The sequence below is a fragment of the Primulina tabacum genome, chromosome 6 (genome assembly GCF_025594145.1).
Source record: "Primulina tabacum isolate GXHZ01 chromosome 6, ASM2559414v2, whole genome shotgun sequence".
NCBI classification, from domain to species: domain Eukaryota; kingdom Viridiplantae; phylum Streptophyta; class Magnoliopsida; order Lamiales; family Gesneriaceae; genus Primulina; species Primulina tabacum.
In genome coordinates, this window is record NC_134555.1 from 17,509,963 (window position 1) to 17,529,661 (window position 19,699).

Sequence of the window (19,699 nt, forward strand, 5' to 3'; positions counted from 1 at the left end):
GCTTGCTACCTTTATCTCCTAGGATGAACCAAAGAAAATTGAAGAAGCTCTTCTGGATCACATTTGGATTGAAGCTATGCAAGAAGAGCTGAATCAATTTAAGAGAAATGAAGTTTGGTTTCTCGTACCTAGACCAACTCATCAAGCTGTTATTGGAACATGGTGGGTGTTCAGAAACAAACTAAATGAAGAAGGCACTATGGTCAGAAATAAAGCAAGACTGGTTGCTCAAGGTTTTAGATAAGAAGAAGGGATAGACTATGATGAAACCTATGCACCAGTAGCAAGGCTTGAAGCAATCAGAATATTCATAGCCTTTGCTGCTTTCAAAAATATCAAAGTTTATCAGATGGACGTGAAAAGTGCCTTCTTAAATGGCATACTACAAGAAGAAGTCTACGTTGAACAACCTCTGGGTTTTAACGATCATTTCTTACCAAATCATGTATTTAAATTACACAAAGCCCTGTATTGTTTAAAACATGCCCCTTGAGCTTGGTATGACACACTTTCATTGTGAGAGCCCATTTCCCCAAGCCCAAACTAAAACCCAAGCCCAACCCATTTAGTAAGTAAGTTAAAAAAAAAAAGGAAAAAGAAATGATAATCATCAATTTTCTTCCCTCTCCCGTATGATCTGCCGAAGTTTTCTTTATTCTTCTCAAAACTTCATCCATCGATTATTGCCACTCCGATTGCCCAAAAATTAAACTAAATACATATTCGGAATCCTCTCGACAAGAGCTATCCATTGATACCATTTTTTCTAAGAAAAATCGCGACTTCCGAAAATCCGTCGGAAACCACCGCCTCATTCGCCGTTAAATCTTCGCTGTACGTCGCCGGAGTTCGAAAATTCATTGAGGGCTTTTGTTCTTTGGGTTGTAGGCTTCCTTTTGGTATATATATTGAGGTACAAATCATTATAACAGAAATTGTTTAAGGGTTGTTCCATTTTTGGATTAAAATTGGTTACCAATATTAATATATATTGGATTATTGATTGTAGGTGCTATATCGGAGCCGATTGGAGGTATTAAGCTAATTTTTGAAATTTAAGTAGATAACATTTCGAATTTAGCTTATTAATTTGGGAATTTATGATTTTGAAATGTTAAATCGTTATTGGGATGTGTTTATAGCATTAGAAATAGAAAATGAAAATTTTGGAAATTCATAGAAAATATTGAAATTTTCAGATTCGGTAAGATTGAATTTTCGAAATTTCAAGTTGTATATTATTGAGGAATTTAGGTTTATTAAGTTAAATAAATCGTTATATTTGACTTTGCAGTGAGTTTTAAAAATTGTAAAGCCTAAATTAATAATTTTTGGAATTTTAGGCTAAATTGTCAAATAATAGAAAAATAAATGGAATTTGATATGAAATGTATTATTTGCCACAGGATTGGATTCTGCGAAAAATCCTTAAGATATTTCGGTTGTAAATTAGGTATCAGTTGAGGTACGCATAAATTATTTTATTATGACGTCTATATGATGTGAGATGATGTTGAGTACTTTGTAATGAGTTGTGGTGTGCTTTATGTGCTTCTGTGAATATGTGATTGCATTCATGCATTTATTTGAGTTGATACTATTAGTGCATAGCATTTTGAGCCTTGACACCTTTGATTGCTATTGATATTGATTTATCGAGTTGTTGCGTCATCGATGGAGCGGATGGGTAGGACTAGCACTTCTGATGACTTGCATGAGGGCTGAGCGGGTAGCTCCCTTACCCCCGATGCTACGTGCATGGATGAGTGGCGACTTGATGTTGCGTTGCTACGTTCCTGGCGCGGGTGGTCACTATTACTGTTGTTGATGCGATTCATTTGGACTCCGTTTGGTATCTGTTATCGGTTGTTACCTTTCACGCATTGCATTACATTGCGCTGCATCGCATTTTACTTGATGTTATTTCATGTCAGTTATATTTGTCGTAATATTACTGGTTCGTCGTACTGGGGCCCGACCCCTCGATTCTTTTTATGTTGTGGTTGTTTTTGATGACATAGCAGGTTATCCAGGAGGATTTGACGCGTCTGGTGGAGCGTCAGGTAGCGGTGCCCAGTAGTTGGATTGTGATTGAGAGTTCCCAGATATTATATTATGGAGTCATATTTTTGCCAGGAAATGCCCTGTGTAGCTGTACTGTTATTTTTACGATGTTTTGGATTGTTGTTGTGTGAGCGAGCCTTGTCGGCTCTGTATATGCTAGTCCTGGCCCGTGCGGCTATAGGTTTGTGAATTAATATTATGACTTTATTTCGAGTTTATAAATGTTGTTTGGAAATTTTTGGGATGTCCTACTTACGGGGGGGAGGGGTCATGTCGAAATTTCTATTGGGCCAAAAGGAAAATTTTTAATCGCTTTCGCTGTTTACATTAATAACTCCTGGTTGTTTGGTCATTAAACGTTAATCAGGAGCACGGGCCTTCGCAGTTGGTATCAGAGCGTAACTGGGATATGCTCGAATTAGAGTCTAGGGAACTTGAGTCTAGACACAAATAACATGATTGTGCATGTGTTTGACTATTTTCTCTTATTTAAATTATTTGGTATGATTTGCTTGAATTTAACTGCGTTAGAACGACTAGCTGATTAGACATGGTATGTAGTCTAGAAATTGCCTATAACTTTCATTTACCTGTTATCTGCCTGTGAATTTAATCCTCGTGTCTTGTAGAATGGCACCTGGAGGAAGAGGTAGAAAAGGAAAAGAAATAGCACAGGAATCTGAGGCGCAAAATGTTCGAGGACTTGCGGATATCATTAGAGGTAGACGTGGTCGACCTCGAGGACAAGTCGCTCAAAATGTTGAAGAAGAATTGAACCAGGAACCTCCTCGAACTGAAAGACCTGGAGCTAGACAGGTAGCGATTGAGCAAGAAGTGGAACAGCTGACACGGAAAGTTGGAGGAATGCAGTTAATAATTTCTCAGTTCCAAGAATTATGTCCCTCAAAATTCTTTGGCAACGAGAGCGGAGAAAAAGCAGCAGGCTGGCTGAAAAGTATAAATCATTTATTTAATTTGTTGGAGTATTCCAAAGATATTAGATTGAAGCTTGCCATCTACCAACTTAAAGACCGAGCACAACTCTGGTGGGAAGCCATAGAGGAAGCAATGAAGGACTCTGGTGAAATTATTACTTGGGATGCTTTTCGTGCTAACTTTACCCAAGAATATGCACCACCATCATATTATGCTGCTAAAGAAGAAGAGTTCAATCAGTTGGTGCAGGGCAACAAATCAGTGGTGGAATATGCTTCACAGTTTTCTGCTCTTTTGCCCTATGTTACACATGTTGCTAGGAATGATCAGGCTAAACTATCACTTTTTCTGCACGGGTTGCAGCGGACTGTTCATACTTTGGTAATGACTGGATCGTCTAATACGTCTATTCAAGCAGTGGAAAAGGCAAAGAAAATTGAAGCAAGTTTGCTCAGAGGAGACCCACATCCAGGTCCATCATCTGTTTCTCAGGGATCTGGGAGTAGTATGCCGATGCCAGTGGATTTACCTCCATACCAGCCTGTAAAGTCATACCAACAACCCAAACAACAGAAGTACAAGGTAAAAGGAAAGCAATTCAAGAAGAAGTCTCAATCCAGCTCCTCCAGTTCAGGCAGCGCACGAGGGGTTCTATTGGGTCGTCTAGCACTGTGCATTGTGACCGATGTGGTGGTCGACATTTTAGCGCGCAATGTGTAGGAGTTCAGGGGACTTGTCATAACTGTGGTAAGGTTGGACATTACGCCAGGGTACTTCCTAATGCTGGGAGACAACAGTTCCAGCCACAACAGTTTGGTCAAGTTCCCCGTGGACCAATCTGTAGACCATATGCTCCTACCCAATCATTTCAGCAGTCTAGTTACCCACCTCCCAAAGGTCCTATTCAGCAGCCATTTCCAGGGCCAAAACAAGCCCATGTCCATGCTTTGACTCAGGACCAGGCTCAGGATGCACCAGGAGGAGTGATTGCAGGTATTTGTTATTTTTTTTTACTATCCTGCACGCATATAGATAGACACAGGAGCATCTCATTCATTTTTATCTGTTGCATTTGTTGATGAGCATGAGATTGCTACTATTCCTTTGTTGGATAGTGTGTCAGTTGCTACTCCTTCCGGTGTATATTTGATGTCCCGTGAGATAGTTTTGAACTGTGTGATTAGATTTGAGGGTAATATTATGATAACAAATCTAATCAAATTTGCCATGATTGATTTTGACTGTATTCTGGGTATGGATGTGTTGACGAATTATCGAGCCATTGTGGATTGTTTCCATGGAGTTGTCAGATTTAGACCATATTATTGTAGCAAATGGAATTTTTATGGTTTTGATTCACAGTCTCGAATTTCATTAGTATCTAAATTGAAAATGTTCAGGTTGTTGTCAATCGGAAATGAAGGATTTTTTATTTATGCTCTTGATGTAACACGGGAAGAACAATTGAAAGTTTCAGACATTCCCGTTGTCAAAAATTTTCCAAATGTATGATGAGATTCCAGGTTTTCCGCCTCAAAGGGAAATAGATCTTAGCATTGAATTGATGCCAGAGACAAATCCTATTTCTAGAGCACCATATCGTTTAGCCCCGGAAAAGTTGAAAGAACTCAAAGAACAGCTTCAGGATTTACTGGAAAAAGGATATATCAGACCCTGTATGTCGCCTTGGGGAGCTCCAGTATTGTTTGTAAAGAAGAAAGACGGAACAATGAGAATGTGTGGCGATTATTGACAGTTAAACCGGGCTACTATGAAGAATAAGTATCCTCTGCCGTGTATTGACGACCTGTTTGATCAGTTGCAGGGTACTTCTGTGTATTCCAAGATTGATCTTGGTTCCGGATACCATCAGCTTAGAGTCCGAGAGGAAGATGTTCCTAAGATAGCATTTCGGACACGTTATGGACACTATGAATTCCTAGTCGTGTCGTTTGGTTTGATTAATGCTCCAGCGGTTTTTATGGATTTAATGAATCATGTATTCCGGGAATTCAAAGATAAATTTGTGATCGTATTTATTGATTACATCTTGATTTATTCCATGTCAAAGAAAGAGCACGAAAAACATTTGAAATTAGTCCTCCAAACACTCAGAGAAGCGCAATTGTATGCCAAATTTTCTAAGTGTGAGTTCTGTTTGGATATAGTTTTATTTTTAGGCCATGTTATATCAGCACAAAGAGTATCTGTTGATCCTAGTAAAGTTGAAGCTGTTATCAACTGGCCTAAACCAACAAATGTGTCGGAGATTCGAAGCTTTTTGGGATTAGATGGGTATTAGAGGCGTTTGATTGAGCGATTTTCTAGAATAGCGAGGCCTATGACATAGTTTACACAGAAAGATCGATGTTTTGTATGGAGTACAGAATGTGAGTCTAGTTTTCGGACTTTGAAAGAAAAGTTAACCACATCTCCAGTGCTAGCTTTGCCTTCAGACTCAGGTAGATTTGTTGTTTGTACAGGTGCTTCTCTAAATGGACTGGGTTGTGTTTTGATGCAAAATGGGCGAGTGATTGCGTATGCATCTCGTCAGTTGAAGCCACATGAGACTCGATATCCAGTTCATGATTTGGAGTTAGCTGCCATTGTATTTGCATTAAAGATATGGCATCATTATCTGTACGGAGAACAATTTGTGATTTATTTTGATCTCAAGAGTCTGAAGTATCTTTTCACACAGTCTGACTTGAATATGAGACATCGTCGATGGTTGGAATTGCTTAAGGACTTTGATTGTGAGATTCAGTACCAACCAGGACAAATGAATCAAGTTCCAGATGCTCTGAGCAGGAAGGTTCAGCCTAAAATGTTGGCATCTTTGACTATTTCAAAAGTTCATGAGCATTTGGGAACTTCATGATGGACTTATCAGTCTAAGGGCGACTACTTTATAGTTTCAACTATTCAAGTTGAACCACATATTGTTTCTAAAAATAAAGAATGATCCGCATGTTCATAAATTGAAAGAATTGACTCAGACAAGTCAATCAGACAAGTTCAGTGTTGCTTCAAATGGATGTCTGCGCTATAATGGTAGACTCGTGGTTCCGAATTTGATAGACTTAAAAGAAGCTATACTTCGAGAAGCTCATTGTAGTCAACATAGTGTTCATCCTGGAATCAGAAAGATGTATCATATCTTGAAATCCCATTACTGGTGGGAAGGTATGAAGAAAGAGATTTCGGACTTTGTGGCTAAATGTTTGACGTGCCAACATGTTAAAGCTGAGAGAATGAGACCTGGTGGTATGTTACATAGTCTTGAAGTGGCACAGTGGAATTGGGAGCACATTGCTATGTATTTTGTCACACTCCTACCTCGTTCTAATCGTGGCTGTGATGCGATTTGGGTGATTGTGGATAGATTGTCTAAATCAGCCCATTATATTCCTTATGATCGTACTTGTACTTATAAGAAAATGGCAAAAATGTACATCGATCATGTAGTGAGATTACATGGTGTGCCTGTAACCATAGTATTAGATCATGATCCCAGGTTTGCTTCGAAGTTTTGGGGTAGTTTGCAATCAGCATTGGGTTCAAAGTTGGCAATGAGCACTGCATATCACCGACAAACAGATTGTCAGTCACAGAGGACCATTCAGACACTCGAGGACATGTTGCGAGCAGTCGTGATGGATTATAGTGGTGGTTGACAGGAATCATTGTCACTTGTTGAATTCTCTTACAATAATAGCTTCCAAGCAACCATCGGGATGGCACCATTTGAAGATCTATACGACAGAAAGTGTAGATCTCCGATATGTTGGGAAGATGTAGGAGAACGACAAATGTCAATGCCAGAATTTGTTCAAGAAATGAAAGAAAATGTTGAAATGATCAGGAAACAAATGAAAGCAGCGCAAGATCGTCAAGCCAGTTATGATAATAAAAGGCGTAGGCCTTTAGAATTTCAGGTTGGCGACCAGGTTTTCTTGAAAGTATCACCGTTTCGTGGTACTATGAGATTTGGGCGCAAAGGAAGCTAGCTCCGCATTATATTGACCCATATGCGATTGTTGAGAGAATTGGCACGTTGGCTTATCGTTTAGACTTGCCGCAGAGTTTGTCTGCGATATATGATGTGTTTCATGTATCTATGTTACGAAAGTACGAGCCAGATCCTTCTCATGTCTTGAGGACTGATGAGGTGGAGTTCGATAGTTCCCTTAGCTATGTTGCATCCAGTGCAAATTCTTGATCGTAAAGAAAAGCAACTTAGGAATAAGACGATACCACTGGTTATGGTGCAGTGGAGTGGACATGGGAGAGAAGAAGCTACATGGGAATTAGAGGCTAAGATGCGTTAGAATTGGCCTCATTTTTTTGAAAATGTAATAAATTATTCCATATATTCTGATTTCCCTATGTACTATCAGTGGTAAATTTTTATAAACCACTTTTGTATAAATGTTGTATATGCTAGATTTCGAAGACGAAATCTTTTATTAGTAGGGGAGAATGTGAGAGCCCATTTCCCTATGCCCAAACTAAAACCCCAAGCCCAGCCCATTTAGTAAGTAAGTTAAAAAAAAAAGGAAAAAGAAATGATAATCATCAATTTCCTTCTCTGCCGAAGTTTTCTTTATTCTTCTCAAAACTTCATCCGTCGATTATTGCCACTCCGATCACCCAAAAATTAAACTAAATACATATTCAGAATCCTCTCGAAAAGAGCTACCATTGATACCATTTTTGCTAAGAAAACTCGCGACTTCCGAAAATTCGTCGGAAACCACCGCTTCTTTCGCCGTTAAATCTTCGCTGTACGTCGCCGGAGTTCAAAAATTCATTTGAGGGCTTTTGTTCTCTGGGTTGTAGGCTTCCTTTTGGTATATATATTGAGGTACAAATCATGATAACAGAAATTGTTTAAGGGTTGTTCCATTTTTGGATTAAATTTGGTACCATTATTAATTTAAATTGGATTATTGATTGTAGGTGCTATATCGGAGCCGATTGGAGGTATTAAGCTAATTTTCGAAATTTAAGTAGATAATATTTCGAATTTAGCTTATTAATTTGGGAATTTATGATTTTGAAATGTTAAATCGTTATTGGGATGTGTTTATAGCATTAGAAATAAAAAATGAAAATTTTTGAAATTCCTAGAAAATATTGAAATTTTCAGATTCGGTACGATTGAATTTTCGAAATTTCAAGTTGTATATTATTGAGGAATTTAGGTTTATTAAGTTAAATAAATCGTTATATTTGACTTTGCAGTGAGTTTTAGAAATTGTAAAGCCTAAATTAAGAATTTTTGGAATTTTAGGCTAAATTGTCAAATAATAGAAAAATAAATGGAATTTGATATGAAATGTATTATTTGCCACAGGATTGGATTCTACGAAAAATCCTTAAGATATTTCGGTGGTAAATTAGGTATCAGTTGAGGTACGCATGAACTGTTTTATTATGACGTCTATATGATGTGAGATGACGTTGAATACTTTGTAATGAGTTGTGGTGTGCTTTATGTGCTTCTGTGAATACGTGATTGCATTCATGCATTTATTTGAGTTGATACTATTAGTGCTTGACACCTTTGATTGCTATTGATATTGATCTATCGAGTTGTTGCGTCATCGATGGAGCGGGTGGGTAGGACTAGCACTCCTGATGACTTGCATGAAAGTTGAGCGGGTAGCTCCCGTACCCTCGATGCTACGTGCATGGATGAGTGGCGACTTGATGTTGCGTTGCGAGGTTCCTGGCACGGATGGCCACTGTTACTGTTGTTGATGCGATTCATTTGGACTCCATTTGGTATCCGTTATCGGTTGTTACCTTTCACGCATTGCATTACATTGCATTGCATCACATTTTACTTGATGTTATTTCATGTCAATTATATTTGTCGTAATATTACTGGTTCGTCGTACTGGGGCCCGACCCCTCGATTCTTTTTATGTTGTTGTTTTTTTTGATGCCATAGCAGGTTATCCAGGAGGATTTGACGCGTCTGGTGGAGCGTCAGGTAGCGGTGCCAGTAGTTGGATTGTGATTGAGAGTTCCCAGATATTATATTATGGAGTCATACTTTGCCAGGGAATGCCCTGTGTAGCTGTACTGTTATTTTTACGATGTTTTGGATTGTTGTTGTGTGAGCGAGCCTTGTCGGCTCTGTATATGCTAGTCCTGGCCAGTGCGGCTTTAGGTTTGTGAATTGGTGTTATGACTTTATTTCGAGTATATAAATGTTGTTTGTGTTGTTTGGAAATTTTTGGGATGTCCTATTTACGGGGGGGTCATGCCGAAATTTCCATTGGCCCAGAAGGAAAGATTTTAATCACTTTCGCTGTTTACATTAATAAATCCTGGTTGTTTGGTCATTAAACGTTAATCAGGAGCATGGGCTTCCACATTCACAATTTCTTGTTAATCATGATTTTACTATTGGCACAGTAGATAAAACTCCGTTCACTTTAGTTAAGAATAAGCACATTCTGTTGTTCAAATTTATGTTGATGACATTATCTTTGGGTCAACTAACCACAAATCATGTGTAAAGTTCTCCAAACTGATGCAGAAACAATTTGAAATGAGCATGATGGGAGAATTAACATCTTCCTAGGACTGCAGATCAAGCAACTTGATACTGGAATCTTTTTAAATCAAGCTAAGTATACTATGGAACTTCTGAAAAAGTTTGGCATGGAAACATGCTCTGCTGCTTCTACTCCTATGAGCTCATCTACTAAACTTGATATGGATTAAAATGGAATTTCAGTAGGGATAACTCAGTATTGTGGTCTTATTGGTTCCCTATTATATCTTACTTCCAATATACCTTATATTATGTTTGCTATGTGTATTTGTGCAAGATTTCAATCTAACCCTAAGCAGTCACATTACATTGTTGCTAAGCGTATACTGAAATATTTGAAAGGCACTCAAAATGTTGGCTTATGGTATCCTAATGATTCATCTTTCAATTTTATTGGATATTAAAATGCTGATTATGCAGGTTGCAAATTCGACAGCAAAAGCACAAGTTGTTTTTGTCAATTTCTTGGTGATAGGCTAATCTCCTGGTTTAGTAGAAAGCAGACTACCATAGCAACCTCTACTGCAGAAGCAGAATATCTTGCCGCTGGAAGCTGCTGCTCTCAAATACTGTGGATACAACAATAACTTAAAGACTATGGAGTTCAAGCTTCAGAATCACCTATCTTTTGTGACAATACCAGTGCTATAGCAATCACGCAAAATTCAGTACTTCATTCCAGAACAAAGCACATAGATATCAGACACCATTTTATTAGAGATCATGTATAGAAGAAGGACATTCGTCTAGAATATGTTTCTACTTATCAACAAGCAGTAGACATCTTTACAAAGCCTCTGCCTGAGCATAAGTTTTCTTACTTTCTAAATGTTCTTGGTTTGATTTAACTTGAATACATTGTTGCCATCAGTCTATTAATTGCTGTCAATTATTTGTTTCTCATCTAATATCAGTGAGTTCATAAGAAAAGGAGACAATTAGTTGTAACTACTGTTATTTTATTAACAATGAAATCGACATCTTACAACTTGATTCAAACTTCTTTCTATAGCATATTGCCACATTCTAAACCAGATATTCAAATCATTACTCCTAATATTCCGTAAGTTTTCAGAATTGGTGAAAAGGTCAAGCCACTCCAACTCTCTTGACAGCAGCATGTGGTTCAGCACATCATCCTTGACCAGCTCGGATATGTGATCAACTCGAGCAAGCCTTTTGAACCTTCTTCCTAGTGACCTCTGTCAGGCAGAAGCAGAAAATTCTCCGGTGTTGATTTCCTGGAGATCATGAGCAATAGTCCAAATGGACATAACCTCGTCAAAAATGAAGTCTTCTGCACAACTCTTTAATTCTTGCAGAAGTAGAGGTGTCCAGAAAGGAAAAGGAACATGAGTACAGCTTTCACAATCCATTGGAATACTATTGTCATTATAAGCAGAAGTCATCTGTATTTATAGAAAAGACTTGAGGAAGACGAGGAGTCATCGAGCATTAAATTTTTTAGACTAATTTTTTCTCACTCTTCCTTCTGTTTATTTCTTGTTACTTGTTTATTCACTTATTTGCGTTAAGTAAAAGCAGTAGATAAACAGAAATATGACAAAATTGAATATTTCATTCATAAAACCAGATGCATTACAATGTCCTATCTATTACATTTTGTTGATATCAATAGCTTGAAGTACTGCAAAGTACTTCAGCAGGAACCTAAATAAGCTCTGCTGGTATCCCCTCTCTTTGCATGATCATGGTTGTTGAACGGGATGATTCCGCAGCTTAACCCTAATAAAAAAAAAACAATCTAACTGATTGTTCATATTACAGGCCAAGGAATTTCTTCCAAGACTTCATATTTTGAAAAATGATGTCTTCAGACATCATCTTACGAGAAGCTGGAAAGTGTCCTTGCATTTCCTCTACTGAATCAGTCTCTGGAGAAGACTCCGAGAACATACCTGCATCATCCATTTTTGTTTTATTATCTGAGTTCTTATTTTAACTTGTGAGATTGCAGGTATTTATATAGAGTCTTGGGAAGCTAAAGGGACGTCCAACCGGTCACATCTTGCATGAATATCAAGAGTCACTTGTTATTCCCTCAGATATCGTATCTTTTGCATTTATTAGTTGCATTAATTAAGGGGAAATATTAATTTATTCTGTCTTTTCCTTTTCCGTGCTTTATTAGAAGCAGAAGACGGTTTGTCTTTTCGATAAAACAACGTGTCTACTATTTTTTATCAAGATGCTGCAATTATTTCAGTACTTCATAACTTTCAGTAGATATTATCATAAGACGAAAAACTCTCTTCTGATTTTTTTAGTAACCGCCTTGGACAGCCCGCCTACTTTTAGTCATTTTAAATATTTGGAGTATCTGACACTCTCTGCTCAATTTTTCAAATTCAACCGTAAACATATTCACACGTGTCTTTATGTTTCACTGAAGGCTGTACATTTTAGACATTAACCGTCTTTTCTTAGTCTTTTAACCTTTACACTTTCAGATCTTTTGCTTACTAGCTACTGTTTTTTCTCGTATACACATTCTACTGCAAAATCTACTTCGAACTTATTTCTACTTGCAGAAAAATGGCTAGAGCTTATACTCTAAATGCTTATCAAGTTAATTTTGCTTCAGTGTTGACAATCAAGGATGAAAATCTTGTCAACATGTTCAAAGCCATAGAAAAATCTGGTCTTCGAAGGTTTCTGGAAGCACCAGCTATCATCTACAAGACTACCCTTATGGATTTCTATGCCAGAGCTAAAGTTGATGAAGCAACAACATGTTTCTATCTCAATCGATGCTGCACTGCTGGGATCGACGTTCTTCCTCCCATACTCAGTTATCTCTGAATTTTATGATATTTCTAAGGAACTCTCAGCTTCTGGAGAGGAACTCTCTCCTTCTTGCTTCAAGTAGCTACTCAAGATGGAATACCGGGTGCTTACTGATATTGTTGAAAAAGCACAATAGGTCAAAGCCTGTATTTTTGACAAGTTGACCAAGGAGAATGTCCAAGTGATGCCGGCTATCACTTCTGAATTTAAAGTGGATTGAAGTACTTTCTTGTTTCGAATCTTGAAGATATGGTTCTGAGGAAGTGTTCTGGCTTTGCTGTTCAAATCAGCAAAATGCTTAAGGATGCTGGTTTTCCTTTAACTACGATCATGACGCTTCTTATGTGATTATGGCCGATGCTGATAATGTTCTCGCCTTGAGGCCAAAGTCATCTGTTGCTGAGTTCATTGCCTTGAAAAATGAGGTAGGAGATGCTCAGACTGGGGTCCAAGGATCTCAGAAGTATATCAAGAGAAAGAGAGTGGTTATCTCCACTGATTCTGATAAAATAGTTTCTGAGGAGTCTGCTGCTCCTATTCAAGCATCTGTCCCTGCCACCCCTACAAAGAAGAAGGCTTGCACGACGCTTCACATCAAGAAAACAACAGCCGTTGCTGATTTGGACACTGTCCCGTTGAGACAAGTGTTTCTAGAAGCCACGTCTTCTTTGCGAGTATCTGCTCCCGTCACCAAGCCAGCAATTACTTCTGCTACCACCTCTTCTATAGCTCCGACCTTCAGACCCTCGTCTGGAGTTGTTATTCGTGAATCTTTTGCAGGGTCTTCTGCTTTTCGACCCGTGATGCCTGCCTCATCTTTCGATAAAGGCAAAGGGAAACTCGTTGCAGAACCACAATTTCTCGACGCCAAATCATCTGTAAAATGGCACAAGGTTCTCGTTGCAGAACCACAATTTCTTTGATGATTGGCATAAGGTTCGGGTTTTCCATCCTCTTACTTTCTTCATAACAAAAGGTGCATTCACTAAAATGGTGAAGAATGAAGAAAGGTGTTTGAACTTGCCAAAACTGAGAATGTGATCGAAGCTATGAGACACCGAGGTTTCATTATTGAGCAGCTGAAACGACAAAAACTGGAATCAGTTATAAAAACTCTTCATTTTAACTTTGATGGCATGATTCCAACTGCTGCTCAGGATCAGAATGTCAACCATATTCTCTCTGACCATTGAGATTGATGAATGAGCAAATTCTTGCTCAAGAACAAACATTTGGAGAACCTGTTCAATATTCAGTAGGCTTCGTTCTAGACTTTGCTCAGAATAAGCCAGTTGAGGAAAGGACTACAGCTCCACTAGTAGCTAAGGTCTCTAGTACTCCTGCATCTCCGAAGCAGCCTACTCAGTCTTTGTAGAACCCGTAAATCAGTAGACGTATAATCCATGAGATCCTCGACAGACATTGGACCGTTTGAGATCCTCGACAGAGTTGGGACGCTAGCGTATCGTGTGGCTCTTCCGCCGAATCTGGCCGGAGTACACAATGTCTTTCACGTCTCCATGCTGAGGAAGTATATGGCAAATCCTTCGCATGTGCTGAATTTCGAGCCGTTGCAGCTTACTCCGAACTTATCTTATGAGGTGAGACCCGTGCAGATCCTAGACAGACAGGAGAAGAAACTTCGGAACAAGTTGGTTAAGCGAGTCAAAGTCAAATGGCTCAACCATTCAGAGGAGGAAGCTACGTGGGAGTCTGAGCCGGAGATGAGAAGTCGATACCCCGAGTTATTCGGTGAGTTCTAATTTCGAGGACGAAATTTATTTAAGGGGGGGAGGATTGTAGAACCCGTAAATCAGTAGACGTATAATCCATGCATAATTCTAGATTTTTAAATTTAATTGATTTCATTGCATAATTATTTTAAATGCATTTATTTGAAGTTAATTATTTATTATTTCGGTTCAGCAGTTTGATTTTTAGCATTTCAGTATTTTCAGTGAGGCCGGACCGGAGCTGGAGTTTTGAGATAGAATTTAAGATTCGAGAAATATTTCCAGAAGTTAATTTAGCTAGTAACTAAGTTCATTTAAGTTAGAAAGGAAGGTTTGAAGATTTAATTTAATTATTTGAGGTGATTAAGAAATGAACTCATTTAAGTTATTAAATTAAGGGGTTAGCTCACTAAATTATTTAAAGGATTAGTAAGGCTTTCAAGGATTATTAGTTGACTAGATAATCAACATTTCCCTTTATTTTATCATGCATTTTTCGGCCACCCTTAGTGCTAGAAGATTCATTTTCCAACTCACCAACTTTGACCAATTCTTTGCATGTAATTAGTAGGATAATTCTAGGATTTTTGGGAGCACAATTTAATTAAATAAATGGACATATCCTAGTCTAGAATCAAGCTAAATTTCGGCCACCACCTCCTAGAAGCATCCACCAACTCATTTGATATCAATTCAAAATTCAAATTCAAAAGGGGAGTGGACTTGGTCTTGATATGATCCTTATATTGTGCACCCTTCTCCTCACCTTCATAACCACTCAATCCCTCTCCCTCTCCACCGAAATACCTCACCATTCAGATCCATTTTCAGTGTAGAAAAATCTTGAGTCTTAGCTAGAGGGAAGGCAAGAAAAATCGAGAACTAGAAAGAGCAAGAGAAGCGCTCCACCTCCTCCGTGCCGCGTCGTCGTTGTTTCGTTCGTTTTCTTTCAAAACGAAACCAGGCATGTCTAGATTTCTTTCAAACCTCAATCAAGTCATATTATCATTTATTTTTCAGTACATGATCACGTTTTAGCAAGCAAAAATCGAGAGCCATGTCAAAATATTTTGGAACACACATGCAGAATTTCGGCCCTTTCATGACAAGCTTCACGTTTTTTTGAGTTTTGTGGTTTCAGGTGATTGGTTCGATTCCAGGCTCCCAAGGCGGCTTGTATACATGTAGTAGGATGCATTAGGACCATGTTGGTCCATTCAAACCAGCCCCATGCTTGCTGGAAATTCAGAATGACAGCAAGTCCCTTAGGTGCAGAAAAATGTGGTTCGAAAATTCAGTTTCTTGTCAAGGGGTTGGATCTGATCTTGGCTGCCCCAAGGGCCTATAGCCATGGTTGGATCACTTCCCTAGCATGTCTAAGACGTGACTAAGTTGCCCTTTTGGTGGCTTGGTCCATGGTTCATCGGTTTTTAATCAAAACGTCACAACAGCCCCCTCCCCTCTCGGCCCTTCGGTTTTGATAGCACATGTACTTCGAGTTGGTTGGCTTGGTGTGGATCTTGGTTGGCCTATGGCCCTTAGCCACGGTTCATATCATGCTCCTAGATGTCTAGATCGTGCCATGGTCAATCAAATGGCCAATGGAACGACGCAAGACATCGATCATAGCATAAACACTACACACGCACGCATGAGGGCCCTCGGTGAGAACTTTCGGGTGGTTGCTGGAATGAGGCGAATTGTGGCTGGCCTAGGGCCCTTAGCCATGGTTCAAATCACTCCTTGGGACGTTTTGGAGAGGCTTTGGTCGGTGGTTCAAGCCCCAATGGCCAAAAGTCTCGCAAACGACGCGATGCAAGGAAGGTCGCAGCTGCTGGAAATTACAGCAAGTTGCTGTGTCGTTTAGAAGGCTTGTTTGAGTTCTTGGTTGGCTTTTAGCCCATGGCCTTGGACTGGACAGTGCCTCATTGAGTTAGAAAGGTCATGTTTTTGACCGTTCGTCATTTGGATCATTTCTGAGGTCGTACGAGAATTTACGGTGCAATGTGCCAAATTGACTCTCGAAAGAGCGTTTCGTGTTTTGGCCTCTATTCCACCTAGATTTCGACCCTATCATTTTAGGAACATTATTTTATGATTTTTCAGCGTATTTTAATCATGACTATACGTGGGTTCAGTGTCGGTTCAGGTTGGCTCGGAGTCATGATTAAATGCGAAGTCATTAGGCGTCATAGTCGCATCTTTCGAACGTAAATTGCATAGTTGGTCATGTTTAAGCTATTGCATATTTTTCATGGCACAGTTAGGTTGCAGCGAGCCTGGGAACGATCCAATCCAATCCAGTTGGTAAAATTACAGGAATTTTCATTACGCCAGTTAATTATTTTACGTGCATTAAATAGAAAATGATTATTTTTGAGATTTATGCGATATGGCTTGTGGTTCATTCACTATGTGGGAGTGTTATTTTATACGGTCGCCAGTGACTGATCAGTTCAGTATGGTACCACCCGGTCGCCAGTGACCGGCCAGCTCAGTTCAGTTTCAGCCTCCCCGGTAGCCAGTTACCGATCAGTTCAGCTTAGTGCAGTGGCCACAGGCGTAAAACATAATCTCAACAGAAAATTTTATCAGTTATTTCAGTACAGGCTCCAAGGAGCAAATATTTTTACAGTGATTTCCAGTTCAGTTATGCACGTATTATAATTGCTCAGTACAGATTATTTTCAGTATGCCTCAGGACAGGATATTTTATCACATGCATATTTTAAATTCAGATTTTTACTCGTTACCTGCGATTTATGCATGCTGAGTCTTTAGGCTCACTAGACTTGATTGTTGTAGGTACTGATGAGGCCAGGGCCGAGGGCGGGGACCAGTGAGCCAGCTTGGGTCGGCAGTAGTGGCACCCGAGGACCTCAGAGCAGCAGTTGTTATTTTCTTCGCAAACAATTTTTATTAGTTGTTGGATATTTTTAAATCGTTGTTGTTGGCAAAAACTTTGATTTTCTTCTGCTGCAATTATTTTGAAATATTGAACTTGTTTCACCAGTGATTTTATGAGCAAGGCCATTAAGTTCTTTTAAAAAGAAAATTTTTAATTTTCCGCAAATTTTCAAGCAAGTAAGAGAGAGGGCCTTTGCAGTTGGTATCAGAGCGGTGGTTCTGTATAGGGTTTCACTACTACTGACCGCGAGAAGCTCACGAAGCCACGCCTTTGGTCTGTAAGTTTTTTTCAGTTCAGCATTTTGTTCAGCATTTCAGTTATAGCATGAATTATTTTGTCAGCATGCTTCCAGATTTTCAGTATTTCAGAGTTCACTTAAAATAAATTATGGAATTATGCATGTTAGTTACGTATGGGTTATGTTGGAACAGTATGCCCCCTAGACGCATTTTAGAGCGCAACAGAGAGGTGGAGCCTCGCCGAGAGGACAGAGAGGAGCATAGACCGGAGGGAGACCTACCACCTCCTCCACCGCCACCACCGGACATGAGTGCCCAGATGTTAGCTGGGATGGCACAGTTCTTCGCACAGTTTGCGGGGGGCAATGCCGCAGCCGTAGCCGCAGCCGCAGCCAGGCCGACAGGGCCCGAGGCTGTTTATGAGCGATTCATGAAGATGCGCCCGAAGGAATTCTCTGGGACATCTGACCCCATGGTTGCCGAGGGATGGATCAAATCCCTCGAGGTTATCTTCGATTTTATGGAGCTGGGGGACGCAGACCGAGTCCGATGTGCCACCTACTTGTTCACTGGAGACGCCCGCTTATGGTGGGAAGGAGCTTCGGTAGCCCTGACCTTGGCTACACTTTCTTGGACCCGCTTTACGGAAGTTTTCTACTCCAAGTATTTTGCTGAGGAGGTTCGCACCAGGCTGACCACCGAGTTCATGAGCCTGAGACAGGGGGATATGTCGGTTACGGAGTTTATCCGTAAGTTCGAGAGGGGCTGTCACTTTGTGCCCCTGATAGCGAATGATGCCAAAGCCAAGCTGATGCACTTCCTGGTGGGTTTACGGCCGATCTTGCGCCGGGATGTTAGGGTATCTGACCCTGCTACATATGAGATTGCCGTCTCCAAGGCCTTAGCCGCAGAGCAGGATCTGCGGGATATCGAGAGGGATCGCCAGGGCAAGCGCCCAGTCCAGGCACCGCACCGCCCTCCTCCTCTTCAGCATCAGCAGCAGAATAAGAGGCCTTTTCATGGACCGCCCAGGAACAGAGGCCAGCAGCAGCGGGGACGCCCAGCCCCGAGGAATCAAGAGCACCCAGTCTGTCCCAGGTGCTCACGTCGCCATCCTGGAGCATGTATGGCTGGCTCAGGAAAGTGTTTTAAGTGTGGCAGTCCAGACCACATGTTGCTGCAGTGCCCTCAGAGGAATCTGCCTACCCAAGGCAGAGTTTTTGCTCTCCATGCCGCGGAAACCAACCCGGAGACTATGTTGTTGACAGGGAGAATTTTTATATCTGGTTCCGCTACCAAGGCCTTGATAGATTCAGGGGCCACTCACTCGTTTATTTCGGAGATCTTTGCAAACTTTCACAAGATCCAGACCATTGGGCTAGATACAGCCTTTTCAGTAGTGTTGCCGTCAGGCGAGGAGATGGCAGCTACCAATGTTATCCGAGATATAGACCTTGAGCTGCACGGTAATCTTGTTTATGCGGATCTGATTGTGCTACCGATGCCGGAATTTGACATCATCCTAGGGATGGACTGGCTATTGAGGAACAGAGTGTTGATAGACTTCCAGCGGAGATCCGTTCTTGTCCGACCGCCTGGAATGGAGCAGTTCTTATTTGAGCCGGACAGGTACTTTCCTTTACCGCGCATTATTCCTTATGTTCAGGCTAGGAAGCTCATGCATAGAGGGTGTCGGGCATTTCTAGCAACCCTTTTATCTGTCCCCGAGGAACCCAGCCAGTCAGCCTCAGATGTTCCGATAGTTAGAGATTTCTTAGACGTTTTTCCCGAAGACGTCTCTGGTATGCCACCAGAGAGAGAGGTGGAGTTTTCCATTGAGCTTATGCCAGGTACGGCTCCGATATCCAAAGCGCCGTACCGACTAGCACCGACAGAGATGGCAGAGCTTAAGAAGCAGATTCAGGAACTTCTCGACAAGGAGTTCATTCGCCCGAGCTTTTCTCCATGGGGCGCGCCATTCTTATTCGTGAAAAAGAAGGATGGCACGATGAGGCTTTGCATTGACTACCGGGAGTTGAACAGGGTTAGAGTGAAGAATAAATACCCACTGCCGAGGATTGAGGATCTGTTTGACCAGTTGCAGGGAGCTTCGATTTTCTCCAAGATAGATCCGCGTTCCGGTTATCACCAGTTGAGGGTGAGAGATGCTGATGTCTCGAAGACAGCTTTCAGGACTCGTTATGGCCACTACGAGTTCCTAGTGATGCCGTTCGGTCTGACGAATGCGCCAGCGATCTTCATGGATCTAATGAATCGCGTATTTCAGCCGTACCTCGACCAGTTTGTGATAGTGTTCGTAGATGACATTCTCGTCTACTCAGAGAGTCGGGAGGAGCACAGCAGGCATCTGACCACAGTGTTGCAGACATTGCAGAAACATAAACTATTCGCAAAGTTCAGTAAGTGCGAATTCTGGTTA

General features: G+C 40.6%; 1 protein-coding gene and 2 long non-coding RNA genes across 3 annotated transcripts; all 3 read left to right on the forward strand.

Annotated features, from left to right (window-relative positions):
• Nucleotides 1–643: 643 nt before the first annotated feature.
• On the forward strand, nucleotides 644–2,242 carry LOC142548095 (uncharacterized). Its single transcript, XR_012820882.1, has 4 exons — nucleotides 644–913; nucleotides 1,010–1,033; nucleotides 1,407–1,465; nucleotides 2,025–2,242. It is a non-coding gene; the product is annotated as an uncharacterized LOC142548095 (long non-coding RNA).
• Nucleotides 2,243–6,737: 4,495 nt separating this feature from the next.
• On the forward strand, nucleotides 6,738–7,222 carry LOC142550092 (uncharacterized). Its single transcript, XM_075659330.1, has 2 exons — nucleotides 6,738–6,978; nucleotides 7,074–7,222. Exons 1-2 carry the CDS (start codon nucleotides 6,738–6,740, stop codon nucleotides 7,220–7,222), a joined length of 390 nt encoding a protein of 129 aa, XP_075515445.1.
• A 558-nt stretch (nucleotides 7,223–7,780) lies between these two features.
• On the forward strand, nucleotides 7,781–9,229 carry LOC142548096 (uncharacterized). The gene is made up of 4 exons (XR_012820883.1): nucleotides 7,781–7,867; nucleotides 7,963–7,986; nucleotides 8,360–8,418; nucleotides 8,960–9,229. It is a non-coding gene; the product is annotated as an uncharacterized LOC142548096 (long non-coding RNA).
• Nucleotides 9,230–19,699: the final 10,470 nt, after the last annotated feature.

Excerpts from the sequence above, each read along its gene's own strand:
- LOC142550092 (XM_075659330.1), top strand. The coding sequence starts at position 6,738 with ATGGCACCATTTGAAGATCTATACGACAGAAAGTGTAGATCTCCGATA. Across the intron at positions 6,979-7,073 it reads GAAAGTATCACCGTTTCGTG|ACTTGCCGCAGAGTTTGTCT; the intron begins GTACTATGAGAT and ends CTTATCGTTTAG.